General features: G+C 35.3%; 3 protein-coding genes across 3 annotated transcripts; all 3 read left to right on the top strand.

Moving 5' to 3' along the window:
- Positions 1–341: 341 nt before the first annotated feature.
- Positions 342–12,083, top strand: adgrg4b (adhesion G protein-coupled receptor G4b). The gene is made up of 30 exons (XM_039667454.2): positions 342–645; positions 933–1,019; positions 1,112–1,762; positions 3,567–3,664; positions 3,753–3,832; positions 3,916–3,946; positions 4,022–4,065; positions 4,288–4,436; positions 4,576–4,770; positions 4,868–5,011; positions 5,106–5,179; positions 5,280–5,362; positions 5,459–5,492; positions 5,757–5,779; positions 5,899–6,047; positions 6,139–6,262; positions 7,454–7,563; positions 7,882–8,086; positions 8,520–8,688; positions 9,172–9,318; positions 9,395–9,520; positions 9,601–9,646; positions 9,743–9,846; positions 9,974–10,095; positions 10,269–10,537; positions 10,624–10,723; positions 10,832–11,112; positions 11,199–11,300; positions 11,370–11,534; positions 11,618–12,083. Exons 2-30 carry the CDS (start codon positions 944–946, stop codon positions 11,767–11,769), a joined length of 4,053 nt encoding a protein of 1,350 aa, XP_039523388.2. The 5' UTR covers positions 342–645; positions 933–943; the 3' UTR covers positions 11,770–12,083.
- Positions 12,084–12,137: 54 nt separating this feature from the next.
- htatsf1 (HIV-1 Tat specific factor 1) lies at positions 12,138–19,874 on the top strand. The gene is made up of 10 exons (XM_039667495.2): positions 12,138–12,172; positions 13,722–13,886; positions 13,994–14,177; positions 14,411–14,458; positions 14,644–14,798; positions 15,532–15,695; positions 15,840–15,936; positions 17,273–17,362; positions 17,472–17,609; positions 18,841–19,874. The coding sequence occupies exons 2-10, from the start codon at positions 13,722–13,724 to the stop codon at positions 19,105–19,107; spliced, it is 1,308 nt and encodes a 435-aa protein (XP_039523429.2). The 5' UTR covers positions 12,138–12,172; the 3' UTR covers positions 19,108–19,874.
- On the top strand, positions 19,455–23,141 carry LOC120476472 (uncharacterized). The gene is made up of 4 exons (XM_039667496.2): positions 19,455–19,571; positions 20,748–20,932; positions 21,015–21,410; positions 22,489–23,141. Exons 1-4 carry the CDS (start codon positions 19,456–19,458, stop codon positions 22,530–22,532), a joined length of 741 nt encoding a protein of 246 aa, XP_039523430.2. The 5' UTR covers position 19,455; the 3' UTR covers positions 22,533–23,141.
- The last annotated feature ends 412 nt before the right edge of the window (positions 23,142–23,553 follow it).

The raw sequence follows: 23,553 nt of genomic DNA, 5'->3' as shown, positions 1-23,553 counted from the left end.
GTAATTGTTCATCATAAATGTACTGGAGTAAAGATAAGTACATACTTATTCAAAAATCTTGTCAAGATAGTAAAGGTTGCTACTATCTTTGATACTCAGTCAAAATACAAAGTAGCCAAAAAGATACTTAAATAATGACATTTACTCAAATACTTTACACCACTGTTGTAATGTAAATTTCCAAACTCACCAATGTATACAGTGGTGAGTTGAAGAGCATCAGTTAGTATCGTCATGGATAAAGTTCTTCGAATTTGACATGATCATAATAAGTGATTTACTGGCCAGCAAAAACAAGTGCTTCTAGGGTTATTGCATACGTTTACATTGATGCAGACATTGTGCAAATCATTTGCTAATCATATAACAACTATATAGTTTAGCTGCACTTGGCTTTATGAAGATGGTGGTCAATATGTACACAATCATTGGATGACACATGTCATGGCTAATCTGAATAAGTGGATAATCGATGAGCTTAATGAATAACTCAATAGGACGTCAGGGGGGCTTGTAAAGATGAACAAGATCTCTCTCATGGTCATACCTTTCACATCATCAGTCAACATACATGTTGATGTACAGTTACGCTCTTGAATGAAGAAATCACCTATGGAAATTTGACACTAGCACATATTGAATGTGGTGAGTAACTATTGCTTCATTTTGCTTACATTCTGTTATATCTAAATGTTGTTTTGCCTTCAAGAATTACTGAATAATTGATATTTGTAAATGATATATATATGTGTGTGTGTGTGTGTATGCCTATCTAATTGCAATACGTTCAATAAATGATAAATGGTTTGTATGGAAAATGCTGACAAAACACTTTTAGACCGTTTGCAGTGTAGTTTGTCTTAGAAATAAACAATTTTCTGCTTCCTTGTTTTATCTTTATGTGTAATTTTATTTTATTTAACTCACCTCAGTCAGGCGGAGAATGGAAAAACGCAGTGAACAGGTCAAGACTTTATTCATCGTCCTCATTCTATCTATAATAACATTGAACAATGGAGGTATTATTGTTGTGCAATATATTTTAACATTCAGAATTTTGTTATGTTTTGTTGTTCTGTTATGATTTACATAATTTCGTTTTACACCTGAGGTTCAGTCAAATGTGACAGTTTGTGGGGGAAGCAGTTGGATTTCATGCAGAAGGACTGTAACTACTGGCTGCTGAAAAAGGAGCACAAAATCCCTGAACTGAAAGAGCTCAGTGTGTGTGTGAACATAAAGAGGAAGATCAGCAACTCGCACTGGACCGCATTCACGTACCTGCACCCGGATAAGACACGCATAGAGCTAGGCATGAAGGGCTCTGGATCAGATCTATATATCATAATGTTTGGAAGAGTCTGGATCAAATCTTCAGTGGTGTCCTTGGGTAACTGGCATTCAGTTTGCATGACCTGGTCCAATTCTATGGCTGAGCCAAAAGTCTATGTCAATGGATCCAAGGTGGACTTAAAGGCACAGTCTAAAGAAACGGCTCTCGACCCTGAGTACCAAAGTGTGGCCGCAGGTGGCACTTTGACTTTAGCTGTGGCCCACAATTTTTCGAATGGTGAGATGAACATTGAAACGGGAAAAGAACTGCAGGGAAGTTTAAGTATGTTCAGGGTGTGGAAACATGAACGCAGCGCTGAGGACATTTCAGGGTTGAACTGCACTGATGGGGATGTTCTGCATTGGGAGGAACAAATCTGGGCCAATGTCATGAATTGCAAGCCTATACTAGACATTACTCAGAAGTGTGGTAAGTGATAAAAATGCACACACCAAATTTGTTATTGATAGGACATATGTGGCACTTTTAATTATTTGCTTGAATAAGCGGGATAATGCCAGGCTGATGAGTGAGCTTTTCAGTAACTATTTTAGTAATTACCTAAACGTTCTGGCAATGTTCTCTTTAGGTTATTTAAAGGAGTAGTTCACTTTAAAAAAAAACTTTTGCTGATAATTTACTCACCCCCATGTCATCCAAGATGTCCATATCTTTCTTTCTTCAGTCGAAAAGAATTTAAGGTTTTTGATGAAAACATTCCAGGATTTTCTCCATATAATGGACTTCAATGGAACCAAACGGTTCAAGGTCCAAATGAGAGTTTCAGTGCAGCTTCAAGGGCCTTTAAACGACACCAGACGATGAATAAGGGTCTTATCTAGCGAAATGATCGCTCATTTCAAAAATAAATAACAAAGTTTAAGTTTTATAAGCACAAATGCTCTCCTTGGTCTGTTCTGTGATGCGCGTTCGTGACTCTCATCAAAATGAACAAATATTTTTTCGAGTCATTTGGTTCATTCAACGAACAAAATGAACGAAATGACGAATTAGTTCATTTCATTTTGACTCGTTCATCAAAATGAACAAATCTGTTTTCGAGTCATTTAGTTAATTCAATGAGCAAAATTAACGAAATAACGAATTAGTTCATTTCATTTTGACTCGTTCATCAAAATGAACAAATCTTTTTTCGAGTCATTTGGTTCATTCAACGAACAAAATAAATGAAACGACAAATTAGTTGATTTCATTTTGACTCGTTCATCAAAATGAACAAATCTTTATTTGAGTCATTTAGTTCAATCAATGAACAAATTGACGAATTAGTTAATTTCATTTTTGACTCGTTCATCAAAATGAACAAAACTTTTTTCGAGTCATTTGGTTCATTCAACAAACAAAATAAACGAAATGACAAATTAGTTGATTTCATTTTGAATCGTTCATCAAAATGAACAAATCTTTTTTCGAGTCATTTCGTTCATTTAATTCGTTGAATGAACCAAAAGACTTGGAAAAAAGGTTTGTTCATTAATTTTGATGAACAAGTTTGAACAGGAGAGTCACAAACACTCATCACAGAACAGAGCAAGGCGAGCATTTGTGCTTATAAAACTAAAACTTTTTTATTTTATTTTTGAAACGACCGATCGTTTCGCTAGATAAGACGCTTATTCATCGTTTCTCGTTATTCATCGCTTATTCCTCGCTTATTCATCAAGTCCATTATTAAAATCTTAATTTCTTTTCGACTGAAGAAATAAATACATGGACATCTTGGATGACATGGAGGTGAGTAAATTATCAGCAAAACCTTTTCTAAAAGTGAACTACTCCTTTAAAGAGAATGTACAGAGTCTTATTTGGTGTACCAAAAAAAAAAAAGATGACCATTCTGTGTTTTCCTGGGGACAAGTTTGAACGGTTGTGTATTACTAAATCAACAGTCTAGTTTGTGTAAAATGAGAAATTGGAATAATATTGCTTGCTTGCATGTCTCTCTGCTACTTTTATGATAGTTTTATATTAAGCAATATATTATCAAATATAATAGGGCCAAAAAATATATTTTTGCTTCCAATGTTTTCAAAAATAGAGTTCCCTATTTATGAAAAGTGCTAGTATGTATTGGCTGAAGTTATTGAATTATCTCTATTTAAACAAAAATAAATTATGTTTGCTAAATTGTGTCCCATTCAATATGTATTGTAGTATATGCCATGCCACTTTTATTGGTCTTTTTATGCCTCACACAATTTCCTTGTTTCAGACTGGCGTTATTATGAAGTAAAATTGGTGTTTATCATTCGTCGTGAAGACGGAAACAAAACAAGCACTGAGGATGCTAGAGAAGTTGCAGATCAGTGGGTGAGCAACAACAAAACGCATATTGAATTTTTACTGCTATTAGTACAAGACAAAATGTCAATAATATTTGTATATTATTCTCTCCAAGTTGACACAAGTAATCAAAGACTTACAATTGAGGGAGACAAACATATATTTGAACAAAGTCCTTGTGCAACCTTTAGGAGGGTAAGATATTGTATTATCTCTCTAAACACAGTATAAAAGTTTTCAGGCCAGAATCTAAATTTACTCACGTTGTCTTTCTACAGCTTACACACAGCCTCCAGTAGAAATGCAGAGGTGCGTCATTAGCATTAAGACTGTACAAAATAAAAATCTGCATGCTCATCAAACTAACAAGATTTCTCTCTTCAGGAGGGAACCATGCAATTGTTGGCGACAAGTCCTGGAATCAGCCAGTGAGGATTTTTCATATTTCATCTTTCTACACAATCTGAAAGAGTTTTTTAAATAGCATTTGTGCTTTTCGTACATTGATTTTGGTATATTGAAATGATCACGTATTTATAAATTATCTTTAAATAGCATGCATTCTTATTAATTAGAAATTTAGAAAGTAAACATCTGCAAAATGTCGCCCTACTGACTACTGATAATGTCTTTCTTGTGTATCTTCACAGGTTTGACTGTTTGGCTCACCTGAATGTGATTCCTAGTGTTGATGTAGGAAAAATTCAGGATGAACTTTCCGAGATCCTTGCCAAGCCTTACAAAGTAGACCACTACGAAATATTTACAAGTCCTGAAGCCATCTTCATATACCCTCTTGGTAAATCAGATAGTACTCCAAGAAAATAAAGGATCTCCATCCAAATCAACCATTTTTTTATAGTCAAGCATGTTTTCTGATGTCGCTAACAAGTACCAGTGCAGGTATGCATGTTTTCAATGATCTGATCCCTCTTTAGAGGATCTCTTACCAGACACAACTACACCAATAACAGCGACGGCGACGTCTTTGCCTCCTACACCTGAAACACCAACAACCGCAACACCTCAGCCGATGCCTGTGACTACTCAAATCTTGACGACTGCAAAAACAAGCACAACACCCATACAAATGGAAACAACAACAGCAGTTGTTTCATCCTCCACTGAAACAAGTCTGTACAGAGACAGAACAGTAATATTCATTCTGTATGTGCAATTCTAGATACACACAGGATTCTCTGACTGTTTTTCACTACATGTTTTCAACAGTCGCTATCTCCACACCATTCATGGAAACAACGCTGGCAGAAAGTTCCTCGACAATTAAAGACACAACAGTTTTACCCTCCACAAGCCTTACGTTAAATACAACGACAAGCTCTTCTACGGTTTCACCTGATGGAATAATATCAGGTAAAGAATTAGATTTTTTTTTTTTTTTTTTTTTTACAATTACTGCAATTACTGAAATGTGGCATATTTAATCATGTGTCTGTCCTGTAAATAGATAGTTATTTCAATGTCAACATCAATGTGACTATAAAAGGCTCTGATGACCCTAAGAATATAATTGAAACCTGGGTAAGATCTCAAGCAAGTAAACCTGAATTTATTTAGACGTGTTGTATGTCAAACTGGAAACAGGTCTCATATCTCAGTTGTGTTTTTATCATCATTACAGCTCAATGAAACTCTTTCTAGTGAAGGAATATCTGTGTTTCACTTCAAACTTGTGACCTCCTCAACACGTGCACGAAAACGAAGGTGAGTCAGTCTTGTTGTTATATTGCAGAGAACAAACAAAATCCCAAGACACTATAGATTTTATTTTAAACATGCATGTCTGATTTGTGTTTGCAGTGTGGAAACAATATCATCCAAAGTGGTTGGAAAGGTATCTATCTATCTATCTATCTATCTATCTATCTATCTATCTATCTATCTATCTATCTATCTATCTATCTATCTATCTATCTATCTATCTATCTATCTATCTATCTATCTGTCTGTCTGTCTGTCTGTCTATCTATCTTTCTGTCCGTCTATCTATCTGTCTGTCCGTCCGTCCGTCTGTCTGTCTGTCTATCTATCTATCTATCTATCTCTTAGATACACAAAATAACTATATTTCCTATTATCTTGTTCATTTGTTTCGCAGCCTTCCCAGCTCTCAGTAACAAGGTGAGGTCTTTATTACAAGATCTGAACAGAAATGAAAGAAAAGTAAACAATAGTGAATAATAATTGTTATGAACATACAACATGATTTAATGTGGTTATCTGATATGGCTTGTTCCCAGCCATAGATGTGTCTTTCATGCTCAGGTAACAACTTCCTCAAACATAGCAGACACACAACAACAGATTCACCTGCTTCTGGAGAAACCATACACCAGTGGATCAGTATGCTTGGTTGCCAAACCTCAGGACATTTTTATTTCTTATATATGTATGTGCTACATCTGAAGAAATAAAATCTGATGATGAGGGATCAGATCATGATTCATTCTCAGTACAACTCTGTTCATCTCCAAAAACAGGGCCATGTCCTGAACACAACCATCACACCAGACAGGGGCTATTTAAATGGCCCCAAGTTGGGGTGCAGCGCATCACCTCACTCCCCTGTACAGGAAACCCTGAAAAGACCGCATACAGGGAATGGTAAGAGCCTGTCCTGTAAATATCTTGAAAATATTCAATTTTACTAAAACAAAATTGATGTTATAAATCGTTTCCAACCCAAGAGAACATGAAGGTAAATGGTAAAGTGTGTAATTTCTGCACTACAGCACCAAACATAAATTTAGAATAATTAAAGCCCTGGATGTGCATCTCAAAAATCTCTCTATCAAGATGCTATGCAAGATGCTATCCTATCAATATGGGCCAACATTTCTAAAGAATGCTTTCAGCACCTTGTTGAATGAATGCCATGTAGAATTACTGTAGGGCAGTTCTGAAGGCGAAAGGAGTCAAACACAGTATTAGTATTGTTTTCCTAATAATCCTTAAGGTGAGTGTATAGCAAAAGTGGATTCGGACACAATGCACTTGTGCTGTGCGCTAACCGAATGGGGTTTCATTTGGTGCCACTATAAAGGCACAGAAATTGTATTCTTAATCTTTGATCATATTGCAATAATTGCATGAAATCATTTTAACTTTGCTTCCAAGAAGACTTCTGTTGATCTTCGCAACACAAATGAAGATATTTTTTAAAGAATTGAAACCTGCCGGCCCAGACAGTTAGTAAAAACATAGTTAAAATAGTTCAAGTGACTACAGTGGCTCAACCATAAGTTTATCAAGCAACGAGAATACAACAAATTAGGACTTTATTCAATTCAATTTCTTATGTGTGGGCCTCAGAGTGAGTTCATGTTGTGTAACGGTGTTGTACGTCACCACGTCGGCTCACGCATCACACACATGACCAGCGTGAACTATCCCTTTAATGAGACCTTGATTACAGCATATTATCTGCCTATAAATCCACTGGCAGGGTTGTTGCTCCTGATCACCAACTCTAAAAAGAGGAAGCCATTTGATTTAATATTTACAGGGGCTGCTGTAAACCAATTAATCACATGTATGTTCCATATGGTGGTATCATTAATGTCAAAAACTGTTTGTACGATCGATTTCATGCAGAGGTTAAACAACCTTTTGCATTTCAACAATGTCCCAGTCGTTTCAGGTTTATTTACGGCCATAAAAAGGATGGACAAGGATTATATAATGCTGTGTATCTTGGAGTCAGGCAGCTCTGAACTAATTATTAGAGGAATTTGATCCAAAAAAATCATGGTTTGATATGTTTATTGATTGTGACTGTTTCACTCGTCTCCCTAGTTTTCTGGATGCAAACTCTAACAACGCTCAATGGAAGTCTCCAGACCTGGGCCAGTGCCAGGTTGTGGTCAACAGAGTGTCAGATCTGGAGGACATTACAGTCACTAATGGTAAACCCTTCTTAGAAATCACATTATACACAAGCTTCCTGTTAAGGTAAATTGAAGGAAGAAGAAGAACCATTTTGGGTTCCCCAGTTTTTAAAAGAACCATTTCCAAAATTTCCAGAACCAAAATGTGTGATTTTTAATAATCTAAAAATAGTTTTCCATTATAAACAACCTTTCGTGCAATGGAAAGGTTATGTTGCTGTTAAAAGTTCTTCAAGGAACCGTCAATTCAAGTACATTTTAAGAGTGTAGAAATCTATTTTAACACATTAGCCTCTAGTCTGCATCATCCTGATATATTATGTTTTTCCCTACTAGACAATGCAGAAGATATTCTGATTATTATTAAGGACTTGATCCATGAGAACAAATATCTGGATGAGTACGAGCTCTCAACGATACTAAATAAGCTAGCCGATGTGATTAACGTTAGCGTGATCACACTTCCACTGGGAGAGTTCATCCTCAACATCACATCTGACATCCTGGAGTCTAAAAGCGACCTGCTACCTTTTACCAACAGGTAGGTGTGTGTGTGTGTGTCCACAAAATGTGCCCACAAAGATTGCAATATCTGAAATCCTTGTCTTTGTTGAGACATTGTTTGCTCTCCATGAAGATAACAGCTTATAATTCATACTAAATTACATTTTTTGAAAAGAAAAAGGTTGGGTTTAGGGGTAGGGTTAGTGTAAGATAGAAGATACAGTTTGCGCATTATAAAAATGTGTGTGAGAGAGACATTAAATGTTTATTTAATATATTTGTTTGATTTTTATTGCACGGTAAAAGTAATAAAACAAATATAGTAAATTATTTCATCGATGTGGTTGGCCGTGAAATAGGTGGTTCGTAACTACACATAAAAATTAGGTCTGATGTTTTATGTGAGGATTTTACAGGGAGATTTTTATACTCTCCATGTAAACAGAAAATCCTTTCCTGTCTCTGTGTAGTATTCTGAACATCACAGAAGCTGTTGGAGACCAGATGGTAACGCTCAATGGAAACTCATTCAGTTTAACAGCTTCTGCCCTGGCAATATCAGTGGTCAATATTGACCAAGAAAATTTTCATAACCTCACCTTTGGAGTCTCATCCACTAACAAAGGCTTAAACCCTGAGGTATGTTTAATAGTTGGAGGTCAGTATACATTTAAAAAAAAAACTTTTATTTAGCAGGGGTACATTATATTGATCAAAAGTGACTGTAAGGCCATTTATAATGTTACAAAAGATTTCAATTTTAAATAAATCTTTTGAACTTTCCCCAAAAATATTAAGCAGCACAACTGTTTTTAACATTAATAATAGGAAATAGCATATTAGAATTATTTCTGAAGGATCATCATGAGATTCTAAAAACTGCTGAAAAATTATGCATTACATTTTAAAATATATTAAAATAGAAAACAACTTTACATAATATTTAATACATAATATGATATAATAATATTATAAAATAATATATTAATCATCATCACAAGCATTGAGCTTTGAATGCTTCTATTTCTATTTTATACTTTTTCCTACCTATGAAAATATAATGAATAATATATGTATGGCATCTTAAAAGTCACACAATGATCAAATATTATGCTTTTCTAGATTTATATCAACCAGGAGCCTTTTGATGGTACAGTGGCCTTCATTTCTCTTCCCTCTGAAATACAAGAGAGATTCCCAATCGTAAACGACACCAGCCCCCGTATTCAGTTTCAATTTTATGGTGTTCCAACTCTCTTTCAAACAAAGGTGAGTTCAGTTCAGGCATTTTAATGTTGGTTTGTGACACTATTTTGACATGCTACTTTTTGTGAATTTGCCTCAGAATGACCCAGATGAGAAAGAACTGAACTCTTATGTGGTGTCTGCAAGTGTGACTAATGCCACAGGACCCATTGAAAACCTAAAAGAATATGTTGCAGTCACTCTGCACCACCTAACAACTAAGAAAGTAAGTGGAGTTCTTAGAAATGTCCAGGAATTTAAAAAAAACTCTGGCAGAAATAATTAAACTGTCTTTACCTTTGACAGAAGGACCAGAATACCCAGTGTGTCTACTGGGATTTCAACAAGAATGGCAAGTCACTTGTTCTAAATGAATGAATACATTATTATTCTTCACATGTCTCATAAGTGTATTTGTGTTGGTGGATTTATGCATGTACTATTTTAGACGGATATGGAGGATGGAGTCCAAAGGGGTGCTGGACGCATAATATCAGCAAAGATTACACAACCTGTCTTTGTGACCACATGACCCACTTTGGTGTGCTGCTGGTATGACACAATTACTTTATTATTTATATTACTTTATTAATACTAATACTAATAATGATTCAAATAGAATTTGAATATTTTATGTATTAAGCCAATATTTTTTTTGTTTGTATTATTATTATTTAAGGACGTGTCCAGAACTCCTATTGATGAACTTAATGAAAGAATCCTCACTATTATTACCTACATGGGCTGTGGAGTGTCTTTATGCTTTCTTGGGATCACAGTGCTAACATACACCCTCTTAGAGTAAGATGCTTTAATATTTTATGTTAATATTCTTCGTGCATTGCTATAATATGGATATATGCCATATTGTCATGTCTATTCAACGTTTTACAATAAAATGTACACATTTAAAAGTCATTTTTCATGTTACATTTCTTTGCCATTGACTTTGGATGCATTGCATCTTAATACAGGAAGTTAAGAAGAGACTACCCATCCAAAATTCTGTTGAACCTGTCCATTGCACTACTGGGACTTAACCTGGTGTTCCTACTGAATTCCTGGTTTTCTTCTTTTGGCGTCGATGGCGTATGCATTGCTGTGGCGGTGACCTTACACTATTTCTTACTGGCTTCCTTTACCTGGATGGGCTTGGGGGCTGTGAATATGTACTTTGCTTTGGTCAAAGTTTTCAATGTGTATGTGCCCTCATACATCTTGAAATTCTGCCTGCTTGGCTGGGGTGAGAGATTTAAGCTCATGAAAACATTCAGAGACAGATTTATGTTTTTAACTAATTCATTTAACAACAATTATGTCTTTGCACAGGGATTCCACTTATTATATGTGGCATGGTGCTGGCTATAAAGAGAGATGCATATGGCGTGGACAGTGATTCCCAAATTACACTGGATGATTCTGAAATGTTGTAAGTGAAGTTGGATGGTTTTTCGCATTGAAATCGCAACAGAACAGTATTACAAATTTACTATAGTGTCAAATGTAAGTTAAGAATTGCCATGCCTTTCTTTTTCAGCTGCTGGGTACAAAATGATGTGGTTTTTTACATATCAGTAGTGAGCTACATAGCCTTCATACTACTGTGCAATGGCTCCATCTTCTTAGTGGTTTTGATCCAGATTCGAAACATGCAAGTCAATCAACCTGCTGGCACCCGAAGTGGGATCTGGAAAGACCTGCGGGCTGTGGCGAGCCTTACCTTTTTATTGGGTCTCACCTGGTCTGTGGCTTTTCTCGCTTGGGGTCCTGTCAAAGTGTTCCTCCTCTACCTGTTCGCCATACTGAACAGCCTTCATGGTGAGAAAGAGCACATACAATTCATTTAGATTCAGCTTTACTATCCAATCTACTGTATTAATATTCTATGTTGTGATTTGTTCCAGGATTCTTCATTTTTGTGTTCCACTGTCTCATGAAGGAAAACGTACGGAAGCAATGGAGAGTACATTTATGTTGTGGAGCTCTCAAGCTGCAGGAATGCTCTGGTAAAGCACAAATTTCTTCCTCGCATTATTAATGGAAAGCACAAGCACTAACTTTGTGATTGTTTTCAGAATGGAGTCAAACTGCAACTGTGGTTCCCAAACACAAACCCAATCCACCAAATACGTTTCCCTTCATGGCATCTGTGAGATCCATCAAGTCTAATTCAACTCAGAGCTCAACGGTTTCCTCAGAATCCAGCCAACGTCAAGTGACTATCACACGACCTGACCTGGGTAAGATGTTACCAATAAGATAATTGTTGAGACTTAATGTTCAAATCTTTTACATTTGCTTGTCTTAACCTTTCCTGTGGCAGGATTTGTTTATGAAAACAGTTTGGTAATACCAAGAGCCCAGGCAGGACTGTCGGTTCTTCCCAGTGATGCATCTCCTGCCACAGGAAGTGGGCTTGAGTTCCCTTCAAGGCCATGGAAGAATGGATTCAACACAGATATCTATTCCAATTAAATGTGTCTGTTTTTTCTTTGTTACTCTGTACTAAAGCACGTGTTTTTCTAGAAACTTTTGGCTCTTCAGAAAAATAAATAACAAAATAGCCTAAACATGTTGAAAAGAGATTCCTCAAATTATATCCTATCTTATGTTGTAGCTTTTACGAAAAATATGTAAATGTTTGATTTGTTTGTAAAAATGTTAAATGACTTGTACATTTCCATAATAAATCTGCAATAAAGTCTAAAAGTGGATTTGAATGAAAATCGTAAGCTTTGTACTCTGAGAGAGAAACAATAAGGCGGAACTACACACAACCGCGACAGTTGCATTCCGGAAGACGCACAGCGCTGGACATGCGCCTTACTCTCGGAAGTGCAACAGTCATTTATGTTTTGGAGGCTCGGCATTGGAAAAGGTGGGTGATCTTTTATATTTTCTTAATTTAACCATTGAAACAGTGTGCATTTTTGCTGTTCGTATTTTATATTAAATGTAGACTGTTTTGTTTTTCTAAATAAGCCCAGGAACAGTTGTGTTGTTCACCCGTTAGATCGGCATAAGCCGATTTATGTGGGTTAGTTTGTCTCACCCAGGCCCGGACTGGCCACCGCGAGTACCGGGAGAATTCCCGGTGGCCTGGCGACTTGCCCCGCAGAGCTGCCCTGTATTTATTTAATATTATTTTTAAAATATGTATTATTATTTTATAATATTGCCTTTGTATCACAGTGAATCCCGTATTCGATAATAAATCATGATGTTAGCCTCTACTGACAACGCTACGGTTCGGCTCACGTCCGCTCTCTGTCTCAGTCAAACGGTTTCTATCAGAGTAATCAATGCGAGAGAGGCTCGAGGGTGGAGAAGAAGCGGCCAGATAGAGTAATCTTAACAGTTAGTGACAGTTAGTGGATAGTGGCGCCTCTAGGACATTTTTGAATTGGTGGCCAAAGGGGTAACGTTACAGTAAAAATCCTAGGGTGACACACTAAAACAACGGGGAAAGTGCTAACCTGCATTCATTTCTTTTTTTATTCTTCTAAAATGTATGTAATCAGGTTGAAATCAGATTAAATTACATTCTTAAAACTAGGCAGTATACTCATAAATCACATTTAGCAATGAACTGTAAAATATATTTATAAATTCCTGTGTAAATAGATTTATATGAGTGATGCACCAAAATAAAGATTCAGGATGCCCATGTCTGAAAACCGACACCAAAAATGATAATGAAGTTTTAATAATAATCAATCAGTACATCAAATGTATTAAAAAATCAACACTCAAATAATACAGAGACAAAGTTATATAAACATTAAAATTACATGTTAGGCATTTTTATAACAACTTTTTAATAATAGAATTTGGTTTCTACAATTTGTTGGTGATTAGTACGGCAGTAATACCCTAACGTATTTTAATGACAGATTTAGGCCTATTAAAAAATAACCTACATGAACTAATGAAATGATGAAAGATAAATATGTAAAAAAAAATATATAATGAACTGGTTAAGTAAAAAATAATTGTATTAAAATAAAAATTACATTTATTAAAATGCTCCTCTAGAGGTTTTTCTTTGTTGTTAACTAACGAGTTATGGTCATTGAATAGATTTCCTGATGTAGATGTAAGGTTAACATTGTTTACCAGCTGTTTTATTTTATTCCGGTGTTTGAAACACCGCTTGAGCGATTGCATGAATAATTTGTACTAAAATTTCTACTGTAAATGTAGCAAAGCTTATTGTGATTATTGGATGTCAGGCGCTACAAAATGTTTAGTGAAGTTTTGTTTCGTGCATCAATTTGGAGTTACAGCATATTAAAAACTTTAGGATGACCTGGTGAATATGTCAGTTTTTTAAGTTCAAAACAATCCTCGAATAAACCCATCAGTATAGCCCTGTCCCAAATGGCACACTTCAGTGAAGTGTCTCTATCTTGTCTGTGTATCTGTAGATGAGTGGGGACTCGGATGGTAATAAAGAGTTCCACGAGCAGCTCCGTTTGCAGCAGCTGTATGAACAGAAGAAAGAGGGTGGAGATGATCCATTCACATACGTCGACCCAGAAGACGGCACTGCGTACGACTGGGACCATGAAAAGAGAGCATGGTTTCCAAAGGTCCATTACCAAACAAAATACTACATTTACACAATTTTAATAACCCGATCAGAGCTGATTCGCTGTAAGTTCTGCATTAAAGTTCATGTTAATTGTTTTCTTTATAGATAAATGATGATTTCATCGCAGCATATCAAGCAAACTATGGCTTCAATGAGGAAGGGGCCCCTGATCCTTCTGTTGCGGCCCCTCCCGCCGAACCGGATGAGCCCAAGAAGACGGAGGAGAGCTCGGATCAGGACAAAACTAAGGAGGGTGCTCAGAAAGGAGAGAAAAGAAAAGCAGACCCAGGTTAGAAGATATTCATAATTATTTACCTAATAACAGCTTTATAGATTAATCTAATAATTGATGATCTTTACAATGGAACTGAGTCAACACTGAATTTACTTAAACTGAAATGCATAATTTTCCTGTTATCACTGTTAAGCTGCTTTTGACACAATCTGTACTGTATAAAGCTCTTTTATAAAAAGGTGACTTTTATTATAACTATATTAACAAACATTTCTTGTATTTTAAAGGCTGGTTTGAAGTTGAAAAGGACAAAAATACAAATGTTTATGTGACAGGTAAATAATTTCCTCATTATTAGATTAGATTACTTTACTAAACCGTGCTATACCAGTAAATACTGGTATGACTCCCTCTAGTGGCTATATTTATTTTTTAAATCAGTTGGTTGGTTGGTTTAAATAAGAACTGATGAATGATTCAGTTCATGGAGTGTTTTTCAGTGCATGTGTCTTTCTGCTAGGTCTTCCTCTAGACATAACTCCTGATGAGTTTGTGGAGATCATGTCCAAATGTGGAATTATCATGCGTGATCCTGTCACAGAAGAATATAAAATCAAACTCTACAAGGACAAGGATGGGAACCAAAAAGGAGATGGACTTTGCTGCTACTTGAAGGTTGGTTGTTGTTATAACACTATGGTCATGTACATGCAAATATATTCTATATATATTTCAAATAAAACGCATACATGCAATAACATGCAGTTATTTTAGTATGATTTATAGTATTTATTTATTAATATTTTGAATTGGCCTTTATTTTTATTATTTCATTGTTTTATTTATACATTTTAGTTAAAGCAATTCTGTTATATGCTTTTGTAATTTTTATTATTTTTTTACTATTTTGATTTGGCTTTAATTATATATTTTTATGTATTTTTATTTGTAGTTGTAATAATTTGAGCACTTCATCTTCAACCTATATTACTATAGTTAGATGTTAGATCAAGTTTTTCATCTAATGTTTAAATTTAATTTGATTTCAGCTTGATTTCAATGAACACTATTTTGAATAGTTTTAGTTTTAAAACTGTTTAACATGCTTTACATGTGTATTTATTAGTGCTGGGCAATGATTAAAAAATATTTAATCGCATGGTTTCTTGTGATTGTTATGCGCAAAATTGAATAATGAATTCTAAAGTACTTAAAATAACTTAAAATAAAATAAATAAATACATATATATATATATATATATATATAACTGAATAATAAAATACTTAATATAACGTATTTTAAAAAATTGTCGCCGTTAATTAATAAATCCGTTAACACGTTAACTTGCCCAGCTATAGTATTTATATAATTTGTAGACCAACATTTTAATTTGATTATTCCCTGCAGAAAGAGTCTGTGGCTCTTGCCGAGCGGCTCTTGGATGACTCAGAGATTCGGGGCTACCGATTGCACATGGAGGCAGCGAGGTTCGAGCTCAAAGGACAATATGACGCCAACAAGAAGAAGAAAAAGAACAAAGAGTACCGCAAAAAGCTCCAGATGCAACAAAAGTAAAGTATAAACCTTTTCTAGCTCAATCCTGTGGCTCTATGTAGTCGATTCTGACACACGGTGCAACAATGCTCTGCTTAATCAGCATAATATTTTTTATGTGGCTGTAGACATGACTGACACTTCTGTCATTTGATTATCAGGCAGCTCGACTGGAGGCCGGAGAAGGCCATAGACGCTCGTAAAAGGCATGAAAAAGTTCTCATCATTCAAAACATGTTTCATCCCAGTGACTTTGAGGTAAGAGACAATCTCAGAACATACCGACACACCCAGAAGAAACACTTGAACACATCGTAGATGTTACTGAATAGAACATTTTGTTGGCAACACTTTACATTGAGTGACATGAAAAGTACCACCTGTTTTCTTACAGCATTTGTAAAATGTCTTTTGCTGCTGCTGAAACCAGATCTACAGTGTTTTCTTTTTACAGCTCAGAATATGTTTAGCCTTGCACTGGTGTTCAAGATGTGTAAAGATAATTACAGAAAAACATTCGGCTTCGATTAGTAACAGTTTAGAGCTACGGGATTGTTTAGTTTGTCTGTACCCGTGATAAACGTCTCTGCGTCAGAGCTCAAGGCAGGTCTGTCTGCATTCCTGAAGTAGGTGCAGCTTAAAGGCTTAGAAAAGAGCAGGAATGAAGGTGTGGATCTAAAAAATATAGGATCCTCATGCTTTCTACATATATTAATTGTTTAATAAATGAGACTGATACTAAGATTGAACTAAAACTATGTTTGTGATTCTATAGGCCTCAATTATGGCTAATTTAACTAGCTACCATTCAAAAGTTTGGGATCAGCAAGATTTCTTTTAAAGAAATGGATACCTTTATTTAGCGATTAAACTGATTAAAAGTCTCAGTAAATACTTTTACATTGTTACAAACGATTTGTGTTTCAAATCAATTTGATTTCTGTAATGATACTGAAAACTCTGCTTTGTCATCACAGGAATAAATTGCACTTTAAATGAATTAAAAGTTTTTATAAATTGTATTTCACTACTGTTTTACTGTATTTTGTTAAATAAATGCAGCTTTAGTGAGCAAGAGACTTCCTTCAAAAACATTAAAAAAATCTTACCAACCCCAAACTTTTAAGCACTTGTGTATACTACCCATTAGACACTCCTAATCACTTTTTAATATTACTATTTTCATATTTTTAAATAATAGCAAACATTAAGTAGCACTAAGAGGAGTAATGGGAATTGACTGCAAATGTTAAACAAATGAAAGCCATGTTATATTGTACTAGATTCCAGATTTCCATTTTAAACTTCAACAAACATCATGAAGTGCATCCCGGGATGCTTTTTAAACATTTGAAAAGGATTCACATGTATTTTAGGAACTTGTTTGGCTGCTTTTCCTTCATTATTCAGTCCAACCTCATCCAACCTTCAAGATTTTTTTATTATAATTTTAGCACCAATACGAAGCCCATTTCAGTCTTTTAAGCCTTTAGAACAAACGTATAAAAGATAATGAAGAATATAAATGTAATCAAATGTGTCCAAACATTTAACTAAAAATGTGTTGAAGAGCTGCACCATATGTGTCTTGCAGGAGGATCCTTTGGTTCTGAATGAGTACAGAGATGATCTGCGGACAGAATGTGAGAAATTCGGGATAGTGAAGAAGGTCATTATCTTTGATGTAAGTCCTTTTTTTTTACTTCTGCCCACATTTATTATGAAAACAGCATTGACATTTTTATTTTACTATTTCTTATGCTCAACCCTTTGCTTTCTTCCTTTGGAAACAGAGGCACCCTGATGGAGTGGCATCTGTGGCTTTTAAGGAACCTGACGAGGCGGACTTGTGTCAGGTGGCTCTAAATGGACGCTGGTTTGGAGGGCGGAAACTATCAGCACAGCCGTGGGACGGTGTAACTGACTACCAGGTAAAATACTCAGCCTGTTTTAAAGGGATAGTTCACTTTGAAATTAATTTTTGACATGTTTTAGCTTACCTCAAGGGCATCCAAGATGTAGGTGTCTTTGTTTCCGCAGTATTTTCAATTTTGATATTTTTAAGTCAAACTGTTCTTGTCTGTCAGTCATATAATGGAGGTATATGGGGTCCACCTCAAAGAGCATGCACAGAGAAGTCCAAATTAAACATGATTTAATGACTCGTAAATGTAAGCACACATTGATGGCCTAAGACGTGAAACGAGCCCTTTGTGTGAGTAACCGAACAGTATTTATGTAGTTTTAACCTCTTGTAATCACAGTCACATCATAACTTGAACTATGCCTTTAAGTTATGAAGAATTGTAAATTGCTACAGAGTTTATGTCCTCGATCTGATTTTTTTCTGAATGAATCAGGATATTTAAAGAGGAAAAATTGAGGGGAGGGACATTAGTTTATCCATTAGGAATTTGCTGAATCACGAGAAGTGAGTGTTGCGTACAAACCGAGTGTGGGTTTGCTAAAACAGTCTCTAAATAGCTATTTGGCTGTAACATCACCCAACAGTCTGCACGGCCTACTTGATGTCATCAGAAAAGGAAAGTTATTACATGGACTAAACCAACACAATCATTTTTAATTTTGTAAACACATACACGATTAGACCAGAGATGTATATTAAGAAAGTTAAAAGACTCAGTTTCAGGATCAGTATAGTTAAATCACTAAAACAAAACCATTAAAAAAATGAAAATACATGTATTTAAGTGTCATTTAGGTTAAGTGCATGCACTAAAATGACTCAAACTAAAACTGAAATAAAAGTTTTTAAAAACTATACAGACAAAATAAAAAATACAAAAATAAACAACAAAATGCTAAAACTTTCTAATTAAAATTAGTTTAAAATATTAATGAACTGAAACTACAACCGTTTCTAGAAATAGAAAATGTTAAATGAAATAAAATTAAACTTTTTTTTTTTCAGCTAATTGTCATTTAATGACAATATTAATTTTAATGTATGTACTAAAATTACCAAAACTAAAATTCATGAAAACAAACACACAAGAAAAACTGAAAACTTGAACCATAAATTGTTACTTGAGATAAAATAAATGTAAATATAATTATTTAAAAAAATGCATACTTAAATGTTCAAATCGGGTCTATTTTACTTCTGCTTTTTTGCCTCACTTTTTGGCTCTGGTCACACAGGTTGAGGAAACCTCACGAGAACGAGAAGAGAGACTGAAAACCTGGGCCTCCTTCCTGGGTGACGGATCTAAAGCGGACCCTTCAAAAGCAGCAGAACAACAGAATCCCAGCACACAAGAAGCAGCAGAACCGACCCGACAGGAGGAGGGTACAAACGAAAGCACCGCAAAACCACAGGAGGGGAAAGATGAGGAGGAGGACAAGGAGGAAGGAGGAATGCAGTCGACCGATAGCAGTTTAGCAGGAAGTGATGAGGAAGATGCGTAGATGTGGAGAGAAAACAGAACTTGTTTAATGTCTCTTGCTCAAACATCCGAACACCAATATACAGTGTTCCCATGACAAGCCAGTGCATTTCACCATTTCAAAATTTGGGGACAATGATGGAAATTTAACTGCAAATAATCATTTGTGATATCCCTTCCCTTTATGCTAATAGTTTTATAGTAAAAACACATTTTGTGACCTCTTCATTGTTTCTTGCTTTCATAAAAAAGACGTTTCTTATAAAGTTGGTCATAGAAAATATTTTTGGTTTATATATGGGAACAAAAAAAAACAGCCCAGTGTAATTCTGTGTAAGCGTAATGACAGCTGTGATGTTATCTGTTTGAGATGACCTTGTTCAACTCGCTCGGGCACATTTCTCAGGGCTCAACCTCCCGCACAAAGTATCACATTCGTTTTGTGTTGGTGGTATCGGTGCCTGGATGTGCGCTGGATTCAGTTCGGTAAGCAGCGTGTTAAATGTTTCGGGGATTTGATTTTCTTTTGTGAATGCAGTTGAAGTCCCGTTTCAGTTTGAGGAAGGAGTGCTTTAGAGGATAAATAGAAACTACCCTTTTAGAACTGTGGGTTTCATCTTTGTCTTTAAATCTTTTGCTGTTCTCAGTTTATAATTAGTCTATATAAGAGATTATGCATATGAAATAAGTCATTGCGTTTGTTTTTCCTCGACTATTTTGTTGCACTGTCCAGTTTTCTATCGAATAAGTAATGTTTAAATATTAATAAACTGTGCTTGGCCATCTCAAGCTACATTCATACATTTTAATACACACGACTTTTCAAAAGTTTGGGGTTGGTAGATTATCATACATTTTTTATATTGTTGATAGAAGGCTCTTATGACATTTTTTTCTCATAGAAAAAAATGTCATATGTAATAGTACAATTTAAAATAACTTTTTGAAATGAAATTTATTCTGGCAAAGCTGTATTTTTAGCATCATTACGCCAGTCTTCAGTGTCATATGATCCTTCAGAATTCATTCTAATATGCTGATTATTGTTATTAACGTTGAAATCAGTCATGCGATCATGGTTTTATTTTTGTGCAAAACTGTGATTTATTGTTTTTCAGGATTTTTTGATGAATAGAAAGTTAAAAAGAACAGCATTTGTATAAAATAGAAATCTTTGGTAACATTGTAATCACGTTTGATGATTAAAAAAAAAATCTTACAGACCCCAAACTTTAAAACTGGAATATTGGATCAAAGTCATGCCTTTAGAAAGGTACCAGGGTCGACAGATTTACAGTTGCATTTAACAGTACAAGGTAGAGAAGAAAAGATAAATACTGATATTTACATGCATTAATATCCACTTAATTTTCCTGTACAAAATCACTGCAACAGAATTGATGTCATAAGATTTTAACTGGAGAGTTTATTTTTGAAAAAACGGTGTTATTACAGTGTTTACCATTTTATTTATTTTAATGTATGGGGCAGTAAATTGCTTTAAATGGGGGAAATATAATAGGGTGGATGCATTTCAATCTTTTTATGATGAATAAATTAGAGAGAATAAATAAAATGTTGAGCACTCTTTACACATATGTAAATGGGGGACACAAATGAAACCCATTTTGTAAAATAATAAATATTGTATCCCTAAGTCAGGATGATGGAGGACAGACTGTCAGAGCACTCAGAGCAGTGTAAAGATTCTCCTCAGCTGTTTACATACTATCAAGGTGACATCAACACTGCCGTGGATGAGCACTTCTTCCGTGCCCTGAACAAAGCCACCATACCAAAAGACCTCAGCATTAAAGCCAAGGAAAGCAATAGGACTCCCAAATCAGGTGTGTTAATGGCAGAAAATCTATCTATCTATCTATCATCTATCTATCTAGATCATCTAAATATATGCTTTTCTTATCCCAGATACCCCCCTATCATCCTCATCATCACCATGGGCTTTTTCTGGTCTAACATGGTCTAAGTCCACACACTCTTCTGGTTCCTCAAAGTTGACCCCATTGACATCCTTGGAAGCCACACCTCCATCCCAGGGAGTTATCGTGAATCCCTCAGGACTCTCATCCTCCCTCTGGCCCTGTCCACCCAGACAGAGCACAGGCTTTGAACTGCCTCAAATACTCTACCAACCGCCCATGGCTGCTGAGGGCAGCGCCAGCTCTTACCTCAATATGTTACAAATGGATCGCCCAACAGGAGGCATCATGATCTCGCCCTTCTCAAAATCAGAGACCAGACCAGAGTGGAATTCTGGGACGGCCTTTAAAGATGTGTCTGGAAGCAGGATCGGCCTAGATTCAGGTACTACAACATATTGCTAACTGTTCGCTCACAGATGCATCTAATGCAACGGTATACATCTTTAAGTAAGGGAAAAATGAACAGTCTGCCATTCTTGGTCACAAATTAAACTAAGACAGGTGATTAGATCAGCCTTTATAACCCTGAAGGGGTTTGTTTTGTGATAATGCGATGATAAATGTACATTATCAGTATTAAATGGCTACTCACCAACAATTAATAAATAGTCCTGCCTACATAGGCAGGAAATATTGATTTCTTTTTTTAATGGATTTTTGCAGTATTATAAATGGGATACTCCACTTTTTTTGGAAATAGGCTCATTTTACAACTCCCCCAGAGTTAAACAGTTGGGTTTTATCATTTTTGAATCCATTCAGCTGATTTTCTGATATTTAGAAGAATATCAGTAACCAGATTTCCCAAAAAAGTGGAGTATACCTTTAAATCCATGTGATCTCATGGTGCAATTACTCGTCCCTGTGAAAAAATAAACAGTAAAGTAAAGTAAAGATCCCTGCTCACACAGATCTGTGAAAGCGACTAAAAATGCTGTATATGTATGCCAGGCCAGTAGTTGGCGATATCACTTTGTAAAGAAACACCACAAGCCAATATACTGAACACCTATTCATAGACAGTAAAAGAAATGGACACAGCGACCCCATTGATTTCAACGGAGAAGACCGAATCCCGATTATTGCACTTCCTGCGACTGCGCAGGCTCAAAATGAGCTTGACGAGCGTGGGAAAGAAGTCAGTGTCCCATAAGAATTATTTTGAAACTGATATATATTTACAGTTGCTTTAAATGTGATTTTCACTTCTGAAGCTCTGAGTAGCTTCTTTGAATAAGTAATCAGGCTACTTATTATAATTTCATGACTGTTAAAAAAGTATGTTCTATATATTACACATACTGTGAACTGTATTATGTAGGCCAGTGATTGGCGCTGTCACTTTTTAAAGAAACACTACTGGCAGCTATTGTAGGGATTTATGTATATTTGGATGCAGCTTAACATGCAGTGCATCTGTTTATGTGGAGAGATTATTTGTATTACTTTGTGTTTTTCAGGTGTGCCTGCCTCAGAAATCAATAAGGATTTGTACTGGTATTGAAGAAGAGATTTCTGGCTTTACAGTATGATGAAAATACATTTTCAGCATAAGACTGCCTGTGTTTACATTATTACGTAAGCCTAAAAATGCTTTTGGACATTCGGTAAAGTGACTCAAACCATTATATTCATGGTGTCAGACATTCCTCAGAGATGAATGGCTGTTAATTGCTTCTTTTCTTCTTTTAGCCATGAGCGTGTGAATATCTTATAATAGGACATAAGTGAGAAAACCTGAGTGGAAATAGTTCACTTCTCTTAGCTGGATGAATGAGGAAGTAAAGTCTATTTATATGATTTGTAATACAATCATAGTTTTAGCAAACTTTCTTTTTGTAATATATGCTGTTTTGAAAGTTCATATTTTTACTGTAAGCCGTAAAAAAAACATTTGACAAAAAATATATATATTTAATACAGTATCTAAATGTTTTTTTTTAATCTAATATTCTTTTCTCTCTGAAAAATTCCTCAAACTTTGGGGAACCCTTCAAAACTTCATGTACAATTGTTTCGACTCTTTAGAGCAGGTTACACAGAAGGCAACGCATATGTGCAATGCTTAAAGTGACATGAGCAAACCAAAAATAAATGTCCTCTAAATTGTTCAGATGTTGTTGAATTTCATTTTTACAAACCTGTTTTCTTAAAACCCGTTTCACACTTTTTTCCTCAGGCAATAATGTATTTCCCTGTCACAGTCCTTCACTTTTGATATATGAGTATGACAAAACAGCTAAAGGCTTTTTTGATGAATTTCCTCAATTATTTCCAAGAATTTAGAAAGATTAGACATATGACCCTTTGTTTAATAAATCCCACATAAATATGGTTCTTTTGTACCTACGTTACACATTACATACTTTTTAAGCAAGACGTTTGATTTTTTGCGAGTCAGAATGACCTGTCAGAATTATGAATGACATTTTTTGACATTCTGTTGTTTATTAGTATATTAGACTTGTACATTAACTTTATATATACTTTTTTTATAAGCAATATTTTGTAACCAAGACTTTAAG

Source organism: Pimephales promelas, chromosome 23 (assembly GCF_988280905.1).
Source record: "Pimephales promelas chromosome 23, fPimPro1.hap1.1, whole genome shotgun sequence".
In the NCBI taxonomy this organism is placed as follows: domain Eukaryota; kingdom Metazoa; phylum Chordata; class Actinopteri; order Cypriniformes; family Leuciscidae; genus Pimephales; species Pimephales promelas.
The sequence above is the reverse complement of the archived record's forward strand: the minus strand, read 5'-3'. Positions and strand labels throughout refer to the sequence as shown.